Source organism: Dasypus novemcinctus, chromosome 8, assembly GCF_030445035.2.
Source record: "Dasypus novemcinctus isolate mDasNov1 chromosome 8, mDasNov1.1.hap2, whole genome shotgun sequence".
NCBI lineage: Eukaryota > Metazoa > Chordata > Mammalia > Cingulata > Dasypodidae > Dasypus > Dasypus novemcinctus.
In genome coordinates, this window is record NC_080680.1 from 40,973,808 (window position 1) to 40,991,474 (window position 17,667).

General features: G+C 40.7%; 1 protein-coding gene across 4 annotated transcripts in view; it reads right to left on the reverse strand.

Annotated features, from left to right (window-relative positions):
* The window catches only part of PIP5K1B (phosphatidylinositol-4-phosphate 5-kinase type 1 beta), a 301,860-nt gene that overhangs the window by 99,324 nt on the left and 184,869 nt on the right, over positions 1-17,667 (reverse strand). For all 4 annotated transcript variants that reach the window (XM_058301709.2, XM_058301710.1, XM_058301707.1 and 1 more), the window contains 2 exons: positions 14,244-14,361; positions 3,629-3,781 (listed from right to left, as the gene is read on the reverse strand). In XM_058301709.2, the coding sequence (XP_058157692.1) occupies positions 3,629-3,781; positions 14,244-14,361 (271 nt within the window). The remainder of the gene's footprint in view (positions 1-3,628; positions 3,782-14,243; positions 14,362-17,667) is intronic.

A 17,667-nucleotide genomic window follows, 5' to 3' on the forward strand; every position in this document is an offset into this window, starting at 1 on the left:
GGTGGGGGGAAGGGGAGAGAAATTTAAAAACAAACTTCTCTTAAAAAAAAAAAAGTGGCTGAATTGAAGATGGACATAATGTCCCAAATTAGCTCCAACTAAAAAAGGGCAAAGAATTTATTGTACATGTGTGACTGTTTCTCCAAGATAGCTAAAGAAAAAATTAATTGTTGGGATATAGGTAATGAATATTTTACATTTTAATATGCCTGCAGAACTGCCCTCCAAAATGGCTAGACCAGATTCATTGCCACCAGCAGTTAAGATTACATATCTCCCATCACTCTTACCATTATTGAGTATTTTCAAATTTTAAAATCTTTGTAAGCATGACAGGTGAAATATGGACACTTTTTAAGGAAATTTAATTATTTGGAGCCATTTGTATCACCTCAACGATAATTCTTCATTAATGTCCTTTGCTCATTTTTCTATAGGTTTTTGTGGTTGGAGTTCTTATATCCTGATATTTATCATTTTCCTACTATGTATGGGGTAATTATTGTAAAAATAGGGAATTTATGCTTATTTTTGCTCTACTTTAAAAGTAGGTGAGATGGGAAGCAGATGTGACTCAAGCACTTGGGCATCCACCTACCACATGGGAGGTCCCGGGTTTGGTTTCCGGTGCCTCCTAGAGAAGATGAGCTAGATAGCAAGCTGGCACAATAGGCTGGTGCGGTGAGCTAACACAACAAGATGATGCAACAAGGAGACACAGAGAGGAAACACAATGAGAGACACAGGAAAGCAGGGAGCAGAGGTGACTCAAGTGATCGAGCTCCTCTCTCCCACATGGGGGGTCCTGAGTTCAGTTTCTGGTGCCTCCTAAAAGAAGACAAGCAGACACAGCAGACAGCAAGCACAAACAATGAGGGGTCGAGAGAGAAATAAATTTTAAAAAACTTAAAAAAATATATAGGTGACAAAATAGTTTATGAAGGGCTATATACAGTGAAATGTCTCTATATTTGAGTAGCCCTCCAATTCCCAAATTTTGAGGAAACTACTGTTCCTACTTTCTTTTTATCATTCTATAAATGTTTTACATGCTTATAATAATTTTGAGAATATTTTTTGTTATACTGATATTTTACTTTCTGATGTAGTCAGATTTATCCACTTTTTTCTTGTGCTTTCTATTCTTCTTGTTTTTAACAAAGTTTTTTAATACTCCAATACTTTTTTCCTACAAATTTTTTTTTTAACAATTTTGGGCTTTACATTTGGTTTTCAACCCATACGGAATTAATTTTTTGGCAAAGGTTAATTTTTTTCTCCAATAAATAGCCACTTATTGAACATGCTAGCCTTTTCCAATTGAGTTCAATTCACTATTTCTTGATACTTCATTTGAATCCACTGATCATTAGTCTAGAACTGTACTAATAACAGTTTTACAGATTTTAGGTATCTGGTAGGGCACATCCCATTCTTTTTTTTTTTTTTTCAAAAACGTTTTGTTCATTCTTATTACCTTTCTTTTCTACTGTTCATTTTTAAAAATGCTCTTAAAATGATACTTGTTTTTTCTTTCAAATGAATTGGCTTAAACAAGTTTTAGAAAAAACCCTACTGGAATTGGACTGGATTTGTAAGCTGATTGGGGATACTTGATATCTTCATACTAAGTTCAAGAACGATGCATAATCTCTTCCTTATTTCAATCTTTATGTTCTTTAATAACATTTTGTAGTTTCCTTCATACTGGTCTTGTGCATTCGTTTTACAGACTTCAAATATTTTAGAGCTTTTCTTGTTATTACAAAAAACTTATTTGAATTGATTATTGCTCATAAGTTAAGCTATGAATTGCTTTCCCAATCAGAATTATAGTACATCTTCATTTATCTGTATCTTTATATTTCTGATGATTTTCAGTAACTTAAAAAATTAACATTGATTGCTGCCATCTGGAATGGGATCTCTTTTTCCCCATTATATTCTCTAGCTCTATGTTAACTATATTAACGAAAATAATGGATTTTATAGATTTATTAATACTTCATTTCCTGCAAATCTGCTCAACTCACATTACCTCTAGAATTAGTGGCTTATTTTCTTGAAATTTTGCACATTTTCAAATGTGTTATTTCCAGAGAACAGTGCTTTATTTCTTTTGTTTCTGTTTCTGCTCAAAAAGTTATTGCCAGAATTTCTAGCCAACGTATCAGAAAGAAGCATTGATGGAGAGCATTCTTGTCTTGTTTATTTCTAGGGAAAGGGATCTTGAGCTTCTCCATGAGAATATGTGCACTCTTGGGAACTGACACTTGGGTGTGTGTGTTCATTTATTTAACTAGTTATGATTTTAAAAAAACTTTCCCTACCTATATTTGAGGTTTTAGTCAACAAACATGTTGACTTTGAGTGCCTTAGTCTCTTCAAAATCTATTGGGATAACCACATGATGTCCACATTTTTTTTTTCCTTTTTAATGGAATGAATTGTATTGTTTATTTTATTAGCTTACATGGTTGGGATAAATGTATTTGTTCAGGATCAAAACTTTTAAAAGTCCCTGGATGTTATCCAGTAAGATTTTTATTTAGATTTATGATCCCTAGGTTTATAAGTGGGATTGACTGAGAACATTTCATGTTGTCTCTATTGGATTTTGGAATTAAAACCATATTTTTAAACACAAATGAGCTATGCAGCATCTCATCAATTTTGTTTTGAAACATAGATGGCAGTTATCATCACTCATAGCAAGTGAATGGCAGAACTGGGTCTTTCAAAATCCAAACTTTTGCATGTAGCCATTCAAATCCTAGGAAACAAAGAACTGTGATGAAAGAACAAAGAAACCTGAGGTATGAAAATGACAGAAAGATTTAGGAAAATTGCTTGTTTTTTAAAAGTTTGTATTAAATGTCTAGCAAATTAGATTTAGATCCCTAAATGTCATTGCATTTTGTATCTAAAAGATTATATGAAAGGTGATTTTCATGTTATATTTAACCTATGAAATCCTAAATTCTGAAGAATAGTAGATAAGAATAACTAAAATTGAATAAGGACTGGTATATAGCATAAGGGTTAAAAATGCAGCCTCTGAAACTCAAACACTTGTGTTCAAGTCCCAAGTGTGCAGCACATGAGCTCAATAATCCTGGGCCAGTTACTGCATTTATCTCTGCCTCAGTGATTTCTATAAAATGGAGATAATTGCAATACCTAAGGTTACTGTGAGGATTAAATGAATGCATGCAAAGCTATTAAAGTCGTGCTTGACACACAGTAAGCACTCAAAGAATGTATCCTTCTCTTTATCACAACAAATATGAAAGATTATTCCCATCGTTCAAAGACTATGGGAACCAAGGCTCAGAGCTTGCTTACTTAGACTGTGGCTTACTCACAGTCACAGAGCTAGCTGATAGCTGAGTTGGGACTTGAACCCAGGACTGTGTGATTTACAACTGTGCCTTACTGCTCAGTTCTAGTTTACTTTTTAAACTCTCTTCAATGAATGTCCTAGTATAATGTAAAGGCAAAGGAAAGTGCACAAGAGAGAAAGAAACATGCCAAAGAGTCTCTCCAGAAAAACAACAACAACAGGAAAAACTGTTGTGGAAAATAATTAAACCTAAAGGAGAAGCTTTAATTATGTGCAGTTACTGACCATGTAATAGCCTGGCAGTAGCTTCTGAAGGAACTCAGCTTCTTTATGCTGGACGGTTTTGATGATAAATTCATCATCGCTGGTCACAAAAAACAAGGATCCACTGGCCCCGGGGTTGGACAGCTCTATTAGAGGTTCACTGCAGATGGAATACTAAAGGAATAAATAAATAAAAATTTAAAAATATATTTAATGTACTTGATACTTCCAAGGAGGACAATCACAGCTGTATATATTTTGGACACTTTGAAACAGGAAGCCCTCTCCATGAGCTTTAAAAAGAGACTCTTTGTGAGGTTCCTAAAGATTTAATTGATTCATTTATCTTAGTAATTCTATGATGGGAAACATTCCTTTTCCCCTCCCTGCAAGGGTGATGTGATAGAATTATGAATTGCATCTGTCCAATGAGATAACTCAAACAGCAATGTTGACTAAGATGCTTTGTTTCCAGAAAGTGCTCCATGAAATAATCAAAGGTATGGTCCATACTGGGTATTTATCAACTGAAAAATACATATTCTTTCCTCACTATTTATTCTTCCCGGAAATGCCATCTACTCTCAGAGTTCTGGAATGGAGATGACTCCACCATTTCCATCTCCAACCCAGATCTCTTTCTAGGGCTCCAGACCTGGGCATCCAACTTTTTAATAGATACTTCTACTTAGTTATACCATGAACATTTCACATGCAACAAGGTCAAGGTCAAATTAATCTCAGGGCTGCCTTTGTGCTAAATAGAAAGATGTACCCCATTTCTTCTGGCAGGTGCAGCTCTGAGCTACGATACAAGGTTGGTGAGTAGAGGAAGGGTTGATTCCAGTCTCTACCCCCCCTCAATCAGGGAGCCTTGGGCAGTGCCTACTCTGCACCAGCATACATGGTAGCTCTAGATTATCTTTCCCCACTCCCTTTCCCCCATCTTAAAGATGGAAGCATCATTCGCTTTGTTCCCCAAACCAGACACTACCGTGCCATCCTTGCCTCTCTACAGTCCCTCACTTTCCATACCCAGGGTGCTGATCCTGTCTTCTCCCTTCAGGCCGTCCCTTCTGCCAATACCCTAAGTTCAATGGTTTCATCATTTCATGCCTGGACTACTAGAGTAAGCTCCACCTTGTCTCGCTTACCCACTCTCATTCCCTTCAGTGCATTCTCCTTGATGCAAGGGGATCTTTCTAAAATGCAAGTCTGAGCATGTCTTTCACACACCTTAATACCTTGCAATGGCTCCCACGGCTTAGACATAGAGGATAACATCGAGTTTCTTAAATGATCTTTCAGGGCCAGTGCTTCTCTCCAGCTTCATCTCTTGTCACTGTCCTCCTTAAACTCTAGTTATTGAGAGCTGCTTCTCATTTTCTCAAATATGCTACATACTCTCCCCCCTGGGCTTCTGTATTTTTCTGTCTGAAATGATCTCCATTTTTACCTTCATCTGGTTAACTACCACTCATTCATTCATCCAGCATTAAAAAAAAAAAAAAGAAATTACTAAGGCTGAGGCACTCATGAAGCTTATATCACTGTGGAAGGAAACAGGGAAAAAATAAGTAAATCGTATGTTCAACTTTAGAGTGGAGAAAAACGAAGAATGGAAAGGGGGTCAGAGTGTACCAGCAATGAGTGAAGAGGGGCTCAGCAGGGAAGTCACTGAAGGCCCTACTGGGAAGGTGGCATTTGAGCAGAGCTCTGAAGGAGATGAGACAGCAAGCTTTGCGCATATCTGATGAAAACGCAGCTCAGGAAGAGCAAACGGACAGGTCCTGAGACTTGGTGGCTTTGAAGCTCAGCAGAGGGGCAGGCAGAGGGGCAGGCAGAGGGGCAGGCAGAGGTGCAGGCAGAGGGGCAGGCAGAGGTGCAGGCAGAGGGGCAGGCAGAGGGGCAGGCAGAGGTGCAGGCAGAGGGGCAGGCAGAGGTACAGGTAGAGGGGCAGGCAGAGGTGCAGGCAGAGGTGCAGGCAGAGGGGCAGGCAGAGGTGCAGGCAGAGGTGCAGGCAGAGGGGCAGGCGAGGGCCAGGCAGAGGTGCAGGTAGAGGTGCAGGCAGAGGTGCAGGCAGAGGGGCAGAGGGCCAGGCAGAGGGGCAGGCAGAGGTGCAGGCAGAGGGGGCATTAGGGTCTCCGAGGCCATCGTAAGGACTTCGAGTCTTTAAGGTGGGCGAGAAGTCATTGGAAAGTCTGAAGCAGACGACCACTCTGTCTACTCCAGGGCGACAAGAGGATGATGCTGGGAGCAGGTAGGGGGCGATTACAACAGCTTTCACCTTCAGGTGTCTGCTGGGACAGCACTTCCTCAGGAAAAATTCTTCCTGGTTCTGTGAACCCTGATCAACTCCTTCCTGGCACTCATCCTGGGATGCTCTCATCACAGAGTTACCACAACATACTGTAATTGCCTATTTTCTTAATCCTGATTCCCCAGTGGACTGTACAACTCTGTGAGGGCAGAAACTACGAATATCTTATACTGTGATACGGTTCCAGGACCTGTACTTTATACATATCGGCACATAGGAGATTTTTGTAATATAAATGATTGACCTAATACCACGAATAAATGAAGGGTGGTAATTCTCACCAAAGCCAAAAAATGCTAGTAAGCAATAGAGAAGTCTATTTCTAGTTACTGAGTTCAGTATTGGTTATTAGATAAACACAGGGGGGAGGGTCAGAGAAAAAGGTAGAGGCTAATGCAGGTGTGAGAGCAGACCAGCCTGGCTATGTGGCAAACACAGGCACTTACAGAACTGTATTTTGAAGTTGGAGGCATCTGAACATACCAAGGGTGAAGACTCCACCCCCTCCCCGACAAGTCTTTTTCTGGACTTGTGAATATTTTAAATCCTCATCATAGGAAAGTTTGAGCATGAGGGAAGGAAGAACGGTCAGAGGGAAGGTGGGGAGAGGGGAGAAAAGAGAGAGAAACTGGGAGAAAAATGATTAAAAGGCAGTTTCTAGATGACACCTTTTAAATTTATCTTGCTTTGGCAGCACCATGGACACAAAACTCTCTAAGAAAAGAAAGTGTTTGCTGGCTTCCTAAGAGTCATTGGCAACTTCCATCTTCCTCCTCCTCCTCTTTCTAGCCTTGCATCTTGACGCTCTCTTGCTCATCAGCGCCAGAGCCCCAGCTCTTAGGAAGTTGAGGCTAAGTTAGCAGAACAAAAATAGTTCTCAGACTGCAGACAGGATGCCATAAAAGCCAAGAGGAAGCAGAGGGCACTAGCCTGCTGCGGGTGCTGACAAAGCATCCACGTGGAAGGCTTGTAAGTGGAAGGGCCATAGGATTTTGAATCAAGAGATGTTTGTAAAATAGCGGCTCTGCCAATTTCTAGTAATGTGACCTTGAGTGAGTAACAGCATGTTTGGATCTAAGACTCTCATCTCTAAAATAAAGATAAAATACCTCTGCAAAAGGAGCTGAAAGTTTACAAAGTGCATGCTTCTGAAACCCCTGGCAAATAGGAATCATTTCGTTACTGCTGTTGCTATTTTTTTATCACACGATCATAGGCAGGTATAAGGGGCACCTGCCCTGCCATACACACATTCCAAAGGCAGGAAAGAAAGAGCTGACAGTGCCCTGGGAAGTACGGAGGTTTTCAACCTAACTCCAATGCCAAGAGGGCGACCCGAAGACACACTATGTCAGTCTTAATGAACCAGGAAAAAAGTCAGGTTTTCATATAATCATGACTTTGGGACCCTGGAAAATAAAGTCGTGAACTCTGTGGTCTCATGAAAAATGACGGCAGACCCTGAACTTTTCAGAAATTCTGATTCTTTGCTCCCCAGGGTTTGAATTCCTGGCATAGAACCTCCTTATGGATAGGAGATGATGTTGTGAAAGTACAAGAACAACAAAGGATGCAGAAATTAGAGGGTGCAAATAGAGAAATTAGCGGGTGATCCAGGAAGAGCTGCCTAGAGAGATCTGGATTCCAACCTGAACATCTGCTCCCAATTAAAGTCTCAAATTCTTCTATAAGCAATGACATAATATAGGGACTATTTTGCTGGTTATTTAATTAAAATACTCCTTAATTATGTCATTTATAAATTTACTATATGGAATAATAAATCGTTTTGACCTAATTTAATAACCCTTTGCTGGCCACTGGTAGCACAATGGCCATGTTCAAAACACTGGCAGTATGACAGCGAATGTGAATGTCACCATTTGTGCTTCGTAATTTTTTAAAAAAAGATCTATTTATTTATTTATTTCTCTCCCCTCCCCACCCCCCACCCCGGTTGTCTGTTCTCTGTGTCTATTTGCTGTGTTTCTTTGCCCGCTTCTGTTGTTGTCAGTGTCACGGGAATCTGTGTTTCTTTTTGTTACGTCATCTTGTTGTGTCACTTCTCCGTGTGGGCAGTGCCATTCCTGGGCAGGCTGTACTTTCCTTTGTGCTGGGTGGCTCTCCTTACGGGGTGCACTCCTTGTGCCCTGCGTGGCAGGGCACTCCTTGTGCGCATGAGCGCTGCGCATGGCCAGCTCCACACGGGTCAAGGAGGCCCGGGGTTTGAACTGCGGACCTCCCATGTGGTAGGCGGAGGCCCTAACCACTAGGCTAAGTCCGCTGCCTGTGCTCTGTAATTCTATCGCTTCTCACCCTACAATGTAGTTACCATATTCTCTTCTAAGCAACCCTGTGAATAAGGTTGCCTTTTAAGAGTAAATAAAGAGGAGAGATGAGAATATTTTAATTAACCATGATCAACAAGCCCCCATGTGCATACCTTCCCGCACTTTATCCGTACAGGAGGTTCAAATGTATTCATTCTCACACTTCTATTTCCTGTAGGGCCTCCCTGCTATACCCACTGGAAAGAAAGCAGAGTACAGCCCAGCTGGATCCTGCCAAATGCAAATTAACTCTATAAACTTGCTGAGTGTGGCTGGGGTACTCTGCCCAGCCGTTTCTTCCCCATAGTGTCAAATATTCACCCAGCGCAAGTGAGCTTGAAAAGACACCATATAAATTACCGTAGACTCTGGAGTACCTGGGCACATGGTAGAGAAGGAAATGAAGCACTGGTCTGTTGCCCAAGCAAAGGCAGGGGTAGTGCTCGGGCTGTGGCCCTCCCTTGGGGAGGCACTCATTTAGGAACAAGTTTGAAAGAAGGGGCATTTGCACCTCTGTGCTTGCAGAAGCACCTTCACGGTGGTGTCTCACAAATCCAAAGTGTGCATGTTTAGACATAAAACTTGTAACCAGCACGTATACGATGAATTTTAATGGCATTGGGAACAAAAATAGAATGATTTAGGCTAAAATCCAGATGCAACAACAAAAACTAAGTAGAAATACATATCATTAAATATTGAGCCTACATTAGAATTATCAGTCACTACATAATGGGACACCCCTCCCCCCCACTTTTAGATCGGTAAATCTTCACAAGGATGGGTTTGAAGAGCCCTTATATGACAGCAGTCAAGAAGTACTTTGTGATTTCTTTATTTTCCGTACATGTAGTTTTTACAAGGGACATCCTGTTCCCATTTTTCTTTGCTTTATTTGGCTTTTACTCTTCTAATATGTGCATTCGTAGAGACATTTAGCCTCTTTGGCTGCAGTCTTCAGAACGGGTAATCACAGCTTGATGGGCTAGATGGCCACCTTGAGACCATATTTAACGAGAGGGCTTTGACTCAGCAGGTGGTGGCGTATGCAGCTAGCTGGGGAGGGGAAAGAGGAGAGGGGAAAGATGGGAAGACCACTGTTTAGGTCTAGCTCTGCCCCCACCAGTGTGGGGGACCTAGGGCACCTCCCTTCACTGACCCTGGCGTCGGATTCCTCATCTATAAAATGAAGAGTTGGGCTAGCTGGTCTCTGAGGGTTCCTTCCAGCTCACACAGGAAATTGACTCTCTGAAGCATGCTATGTATGCTTTACCTACCACATTCCAGCTCACTGAGTGTGGACCCTAGATCAAGTAGTTTGGAGGTGAACTTCCACAGGCTCTGAGATCTGGGGGAGCTGCCTCAGCCCTGGGCAGTGGATGTCCAGAAAGCAGGGGCAAGAGAGTGGCCAGTGCAGCCTCAGCACCAGTCAGCCACCTCTGACCAGCCTTCGGGGGTGGGCAGCCATGTTTAGCTAGATGGGGCCACTGCCCTTGTTCTGTTTCTTCCAGGTCCCAGAGATGTGCTGAGGCTACTGTATGTGCGCATGGATGAACAAGGGTGGGGGGAGAAATGGAACCAAACAAAAGCACACTCACCTGTCTAGCTCTTTCCCCCCCCCCCCTAGCTTTTTATTATGGAAAATGTCAGCATACATAAAAGTTAAGAGAATCCTGTAATTCACATGCATTTATCTTCCAGCTTCAACAATTCTCAACTCATAGCCAATTTTGTTTCTTCTATTACCTCCAACCACTCACTCTTGCTTTGCTCTCTTCAGATTCTTTTGAAGCAAATCCCAGACCTCAAACCATTTCACCTCTAAAAGACATGGATACCCTTTCTAAAATATTATCACACTTTCATCATCCCATCCCACCCCAAAAATTTTCTTCAATACCATCAACTACCTAGCTAGTCTTTACTTTTCCCTAATTTCCTATGATTAAAAATCAAAACAAAACAAAAACCAATGTGTTTATTCTTTAATCTATTCCTGTGGGTATGGTATCCTTTGTTTGCATTAGATTTGCTTTAGATTACTTGATTAGATTGCTTTTGATTGGACTATGTCAGTGAGGGGTGATTCAGGTTGAGCCTCTGCCCTTTTGCTGGGTCTTATATAAACAGAGACACAGAAGGAGAGACAGAGAGAAAGAAAGCCACCATTTTTGATCCTGCCGTGTGTGTGTGTGTGTGTGTGTGTGTGTGTGTGAGAGAGAGAGAGAGAGAGAGAGAGAGAGAGAGAGGCTCCAGGTTGGCCTACAGCTTCAGAAAGGTAGAAAAGCCCAGAGAGGCTGAGAGAGGGCCTAGAGTCTGAAATCAGCAGAGCAGAGGCATGGAAAGAAGCCCCCAGAGGCCTGAACCTATGGAGCAACTCAAGGCTGAAAGATGATCCATATGCACGACAGCCCACAGCTGAATTTAGGAAGAAAGCAGAGCAGCAGAGATAGAGAGGAGGCTGGGAAAAAGATAAGCCCTATGCCTGGTTGCCCACAGCTGTGCTCAAGGAAATGCTGAGGCCAGAGGGAAAAGAGAAGGACCTTAGCAGAGATCGGTTGCCATCTTGCTTTACTATGTGGCAGGATGCCAGGATCACCAGTAGTTGACTTTGGTGAGAAAGCTTCTCTGCCAGTGCCTTGATTTGGACATTTCATGGCCTCGGAACTGTAAGCTCTTACCCTAAATAAAATTTCCATTATAAACACCAACCCATTTCTGGTACTTTGCTTTGGCAGCCCTGTGGCAAACTAAGACAGAATCCCTTCCCTCCTCTGAAATCCTGGAACATTTAATGTTTCCCTTCATCTTTTTCAGTTACCACCTGGTAGAGCATGAAAAAGCCTCATTCCAATGTGATTTTAAGATACATGATAGACATGCCCTGTAAATTTTTTGAATCACCCTCATTATTAGCGAAGTATTTTAGATACAACAATTGTTTGAAGAACCCCATGGTTAATTAATTTAACTATTGCCAAGAACATGTTAGAGGACTTTTACTCTGAGACGCCATTGGCTTAAACTTTTTATTGCATTTTACAGCATTCCTTTTTTTTCCCTTCACTAAATAAACTTCCTCTTTTTTTTTTTTTTAAAAGAGGTACCAGGGATTGAACACCCTACCTCACATATGCAAAGCAGGCACTCAACCATGGAGCTACACCCGCTTCCATGCAATCCATTTTTTAAAAAAAAATTTTTAATTGAAATATATCACTCATACATAAATATACATAAACAATCAAAGTATAATAGTTGTGAACTTACAAAACAAACATATAACACCAAACACACATATATAACATCTCACCCTACCACCAATAACTTGCATTGTTTTTAAATCTTTTCAACTAATGATTAAAGAGCACTGTCAAAGTATTACTACTAAACAAAGTATTTTTCCCCTAACCAATCCGATTATTATCTTTATATAATTTATATATGAACATACATAAACAATTAAGTATACAGTAAAAGTTGTGAACTCACAAAGCAAACATGCATAACATCATACAGGGGTCCCATACATCAACCCTCCACCAACACCTTGCATTGTCATGAGACGTTTGTTACAAACTATGAAAGAACACTGCCAAAAATCTTACTACTAATCATAGTTCTTATCTTACATTTGGCTTGTTTTACCCCAAACCCACTCTATTATTATTTTTTAAATATATTTTTTTATGACAGAAGTTGTAAACTTATAAAACAATCATGCACATGTGCAGAATTCCTAAACAACACCCCTCCATTAACACATCACAATGTGGTGTGTCATTTGCTACAGATAAAATAATATCATCTGATATTGCCATGTCCATAGTATACATTTGGCTCACTTTTTCCATACTGCCTCAGTATCAACACAGTACATCTTTTGCATAGATGCAAGAATATTATATTATTACTACTAACCACAGTCCATAGGTTACTCCAGCTGTATTTTTCTCATGCTTTTCCACATTCCCAATACCCTGCAGTAGTGACATATATTTGTTCTAGCTCACAAAGGACATTTTTGCATCTGTACCATCAACCACAATTCTCACCCACCTCTTGGTTTACTGTCCATGCAATCCTTTTTTAAATAATCTAACCCCATTATGAAAATACGTTTCCAGCTTGAAGATTCATCAGGAAGCTTGCCTGAGCTGCCTGAGAAGTTGTGTTGAAAAGGAATTTTCTAAAGCAATTTTATGAGTCAGAAAGAATGAAAGAACAGGTCTTCTCAACCTGCAGGATAATGGACCTATGGAGCTGGCTAAGGAAAGACCTGTTCAGGTGACATGTAGATGGGTAGTCATCTTGTCATACAGATTAAATGTGTCATGAATGCAAATCTCTGACATCGCCCTGTCTGACAAAAGTTCAAGGAAGTTCAGAAAAGAATCTATCAATTTCTAATGTGTGGCAAAAGATGAAGGATCAATTTTGTTTTCAGTCATGTAACGTCAAAACTCTACTGGGTTCTTCAAACATTTTTCCTGCATGATGGCAACACCAATAATAACAGAACATCCAGAAAACCAAAGGCTCTTCTCCCTTTTCCTCTCCCTCTCCCTCCTTCTCCCTCTCTCTCCCCTTCCCTCCCTCTCTCTCTCTCTCTCTCTCTCTCTCACACACACACACACGATGAATATGAGTGTTTGAGTGGTGAGGGGGGCAGGGGTGGTGGTTATGGGTAGAGGCATGGGGCATTTTAATTAAAGGAGAGCAGTGAGGCAGAGCTCCATGGACATATACATTTAAGGGCAGCAGGATGCCCAGGGACTTTCTACTCAGTCCTCACTGCTCTGTGGAGACTTACTGTTGTGCCTTCAGGAACTGGTATTATCTCATCAGGCAGAAGACATGTGATTTCTTAGAGTCTCACTAAAGAGAAGGATCATATATGACTGACTCGGCTTTGAATTTAATTATTTACATTTTCTCTGAATTGTAAGACACATTTCAAATACTCTTCTTTGTTACAAGTGACAAATGCCACTGTACTTACTCTGAAAGGCATTATTCTAGGATCCAGTCTTATTAAGATCATTCAGAAGGGGAGGAACAATGAATATTTGATGGTACCCTTCCTACAGCTTCTTGAAAACCAATTTTGAAGAGCCCTGGAGTGTTAACAGTGAACACTATATGAAATAAACCATCTTCCTCTGGCAACAGAAAAGGAAGTTCCTGGCTCCTTGTGCAGGAATAAAGCAAACTTCTGAGGTCACATCAGACTACCTCACAAAAAGGCTGTTGGCTTTGTACCTTCTGTATGCCAGAAGGAAGACAGAGAGAAAAGATAAGTCTAAGGATAAAATATGCTCTTGTACCAAATAGAGATGTGTTAAAAAGAGCCTGCACGAAGAGATGTCGGAATTTAACCTCTTTAAAATGTTGGGATTAAAGCCTCTTTAAAACATTAATCAATTCACCAAATGCAATGAATGTGTCACGATGATGAAAGAGGTTGTTGATGTGGGAGGAGTGGGGTGAGAGGGGTGGGGGGTATGTGGGGACCTCATATTTTTCTAATGTAACATTAAAAAAAAAATAAAGAAGGGAAAAAAAACATTATTCAAATTTTTAGGTCAAGGTGAAAATGGTTGTGGGCCTAGGCAGGTTTGAGATAAACGGCATAAATAAGGCAATTAAAATAGGAAGGTTTTCAAATAGAATCCAATCAGCAAAATTCACAGGAGTATTTAGAACTAATTATAATATATCTGTTGAAATAATTATCTGAAGTAGCAACCAATACCACAGCTATTTAAGTATCAATTACCACAGTAGATTTTGTAGCTATCAGTTAAAAGCTGCAAGTCCAATTGCATTTGCTAAAGCTAAATTTATGGTCATTTTAAAATCTGGAACTTTTACTGTGCCCCAGAGCTGTATAAAATAGGAGACACAAGCTATTTGTCACTGTTGCTATGCGACAGATGTTTACATCACACATTCTGTAGGAGGAAGGAAAATTACAGGTTCTTACCAAGTAATCATCAGGCTTGATACCAAAAAGTTCTCTGAAATATCGAAATGCTAGTGGAGCATATGTCTTAAATCGGAAGTCTGGGTAGTGGTGGGCTGGAGTCAGATTGCTCCCTTCGCTGCAGTTAAAACAGGAAAAAAGAGAAAATATTAGCAAAGATGACTTTGACTTCAAATTCTCACTCTTTTAGTTCTGGGCCAATTTTGTCTCTAGAAACGACTATACCCTAATAATGGGTCTCTCAAAGCTCACGTCTCGAAGGCCACATGGCCATCAGATAAAAACAGATGCTAATCAGTGAGAGTCACCTCCGAGGAGGAGTTCCCTGCCAACCACAGTATGTTTCCAGTCTGAAATTCTTCACCATCCTTCTGTGCCTTCTTCCTGGGAAAATCATCCTGCCTTTTCTGGCAAACGATAATGGCAATATTTTAGGTATAAGACACAGGGCTTAGTGCGTAGAGCAATTTCAAAAATAAATTTTTTAATTATCGATTTTAGACACTGGATACATGTTTAAATTAGGAAAAAGTGAAATAGTTTTTAAATATCCTAACTACAAACAGAACTGTCCTATTTGAAATGGATGGGACCTGGCTCCAAACTCTTCCATACATCCCTATTTTTAAGAAAAGAGACTTCATCTATTTTGAGGATTTTAAAACTTGGTTTCCACTTCCAAATATATCATTCTCTCTTTTTCTCCTTTTCTGCATGTATCTTTAAAAATTTGGGGGCAATATTGATGATGTATAAAAGGTATAAAGAATAAATGAGTGAACACCAAGGTACTCAAAATGTGGCATAATAAGTAAATCATTATCCATATAGTTGAATTACCTTCTGTATTTTTTTTTTTTTAAAGATTTATTTATTTATTTAATATCCCCCCCTCCCCTGGTTGTCTGTTCTTGGTGTCTATTTGCTGCGTCTTGTTTCTTTGTCCGCTTCTGCCGTCGTCAGCGGCACGGGAAGTGTGGGCGGCGCCATTCCTGGGCAGGCTGCACTTTCTTTTCACGCTGAGCGGCTTTCCTCACGGGCGCACTCTTTGCGCTTGGGGCTCCCCCACGCGGGGGACACCCTTGCGTGGCACGGCACTCCTTGCGCGCATCAGCACTGCGCATGGCCAGCTCCACACGGGTCAAGGAGGCCCGGGGTTTGAACCGCGGACCTCCCATATGGTAGATGGACGCCCTAACCACTGGGCCAAAGTCCGTTTCCTTCTGTATTTTTATTGATCATGTCCCCCTTCTCCTTTGGGACATTTTGATGTTTATCATCCTCATGCTTTTTATTCTTTGATGACATATATTACATTTTCACATGATCTCAGACAAGTCACCTAATCTACTCAAATTTTTCAGGGTAAGAAATGGAAGAATGCAATAGAATGATACAAATTTATGTAAAGCCTCAAGATCTCTTTGGACACATTTTAGGTGGGACATTGAGGTTCTTTGCTAGATTGTGATCTGATTTTCATGGATACACACAAATAAGACTGTGCCAATAAAAAGGTTTTGAATACATGGGTGAAAAAATAACAGACACTGGACATCTATTACAATTTAAAGTTCTTGAAGACAATCAGATTTTTCCATCAGTGCCTGGCACTGATGTAGACACTCAATAAATACTTATTGAATGAACCTAGTAGACACTCAATAAATACTTACTGAATGAACGAATGAGTTTTCAACATAATACAGTAGAATGGGATCCAAAGTCAATATATTTAAGACAAAAATTCAGTATAGTAAAACATTGCCCTTGAAAACCATTTAGAAAGGAGCTACACTGGATACTGAAATATTCCATATATCCAAGGCAGCCAGTTTCTCACCTACAGAGTTACAGATGACTGATTCTTGTTTGCAGAATACCAGAGGCAATAGTTGGCTTATGTTGTTATGGGCCATCATTATATAATAAATACTTACCTTTATTTATTTCTTTAAAAGATTTATTTTTTATTTATTTCTCTCCCCTTCCTTGCGCCCCCCCTCCCCCCCACCAGTTGTCTGCTCTCTGTAGCCATTCACTGTGTGTTCTTCTGTGTCCGCTTATATGCTTGTCAGTGGCACCAGCAATCTGTGTCTTTTTTTTATTGCGCCATCTTGCTGTGTCAGCTCTCCGTGTGTTCGGCATCACCCCAGGCAGGCTGCACATTTTTTGCACTGGGCAGCTGTCCTTATGGGATGCACTCCTTGCATGTGGGGATCCCCTACATGGGGAACACTCCTGCGCTGCATGGCACTCCTTGTGCGCACTCCTTATGCGCACTCCTTGTACATGGGGCTCCCCTATGCGGGGGACACCCCTGCATGTCACGGCACACCTTGCGCGCATCAGCACTGCGCACGGGCCAGCTCACCACACAGGTCAGGAGGCCCTGGGTTTGAACCTTGAACCTTGCATGTGGTAGGTGGACACTCTATCCGTTGAGCCAAATCCGCTTCCCAATACTTATCTTTAAAGAAGATTATATACCCTGGCAGAAGCAAGATGTGTATACACTGAAAGAGTGACACAGGAACTAAGACTGATTGAGAGGAAAATAATCACATTTGCATCTCACACACAGGCTCAGTAGATGGAATGGTAACCAAATTGTCTGCTTATTTAAATGGTTAGTTTTTCCTTTGTTTTCCTAAGCAAGCACAGTTGAATATTCATAATTTATTTATGATGGCCCTGCATTGTATCCAAACATTTCCTTATATCATATTTTGGACTTTAAGAGGGGCATACACTCAGATATAGATCCCACGGGATTGTTAAAAAGGAATGATTCTGGAACTTAAAATGACCTGCAATAATTGGTTAAAGTGGGTTATGTAGAAATAAAGGGTAAAAACAAAGAGGCTCAGTGACCTCCAACATCCTTTCTCAATTTTGCAACCAAGTAAAAACAATCATAATACGCTGTTCTGCAGACTTCTTTGGGAGGGCTAAAAGTGCTGCCAATTTCTTATTTTTTCTATTCTTTTCTACTTTCTATCTCAAGCACTCCAAGAAATTCATTCCATTAAAGTAGATTCCCTTCAACATTCGCAGAGGTAAGATAAAAGACCCACGTTCCACTTATATGGAGCTTCTCTTTCAATAGCTTACTCTTATGCTTTTGGGGGCCCAAGATTCTATCAGAGAGAATACAACACTTCGTATTACTATTTTTATTTTCTTTCTTGGTTACCCTGAGTTTCTTGGAATGTTCACCTTTTCCTGCAGTCTCCACTAATTACCACAGTTTTCCTCAGATGCGCATCTTCCTCGCCTCTGTGGTTAGTTCAGTCCAGAATGAAAAGGATAATGTATTAGGTGTCTCTGGAGATGAGACAAACGGACAGACACAGACAGATACACACACACACAGACACATACCCACAGTAGAACATTCTGGGTAGAGAAAGGAAACATGCAT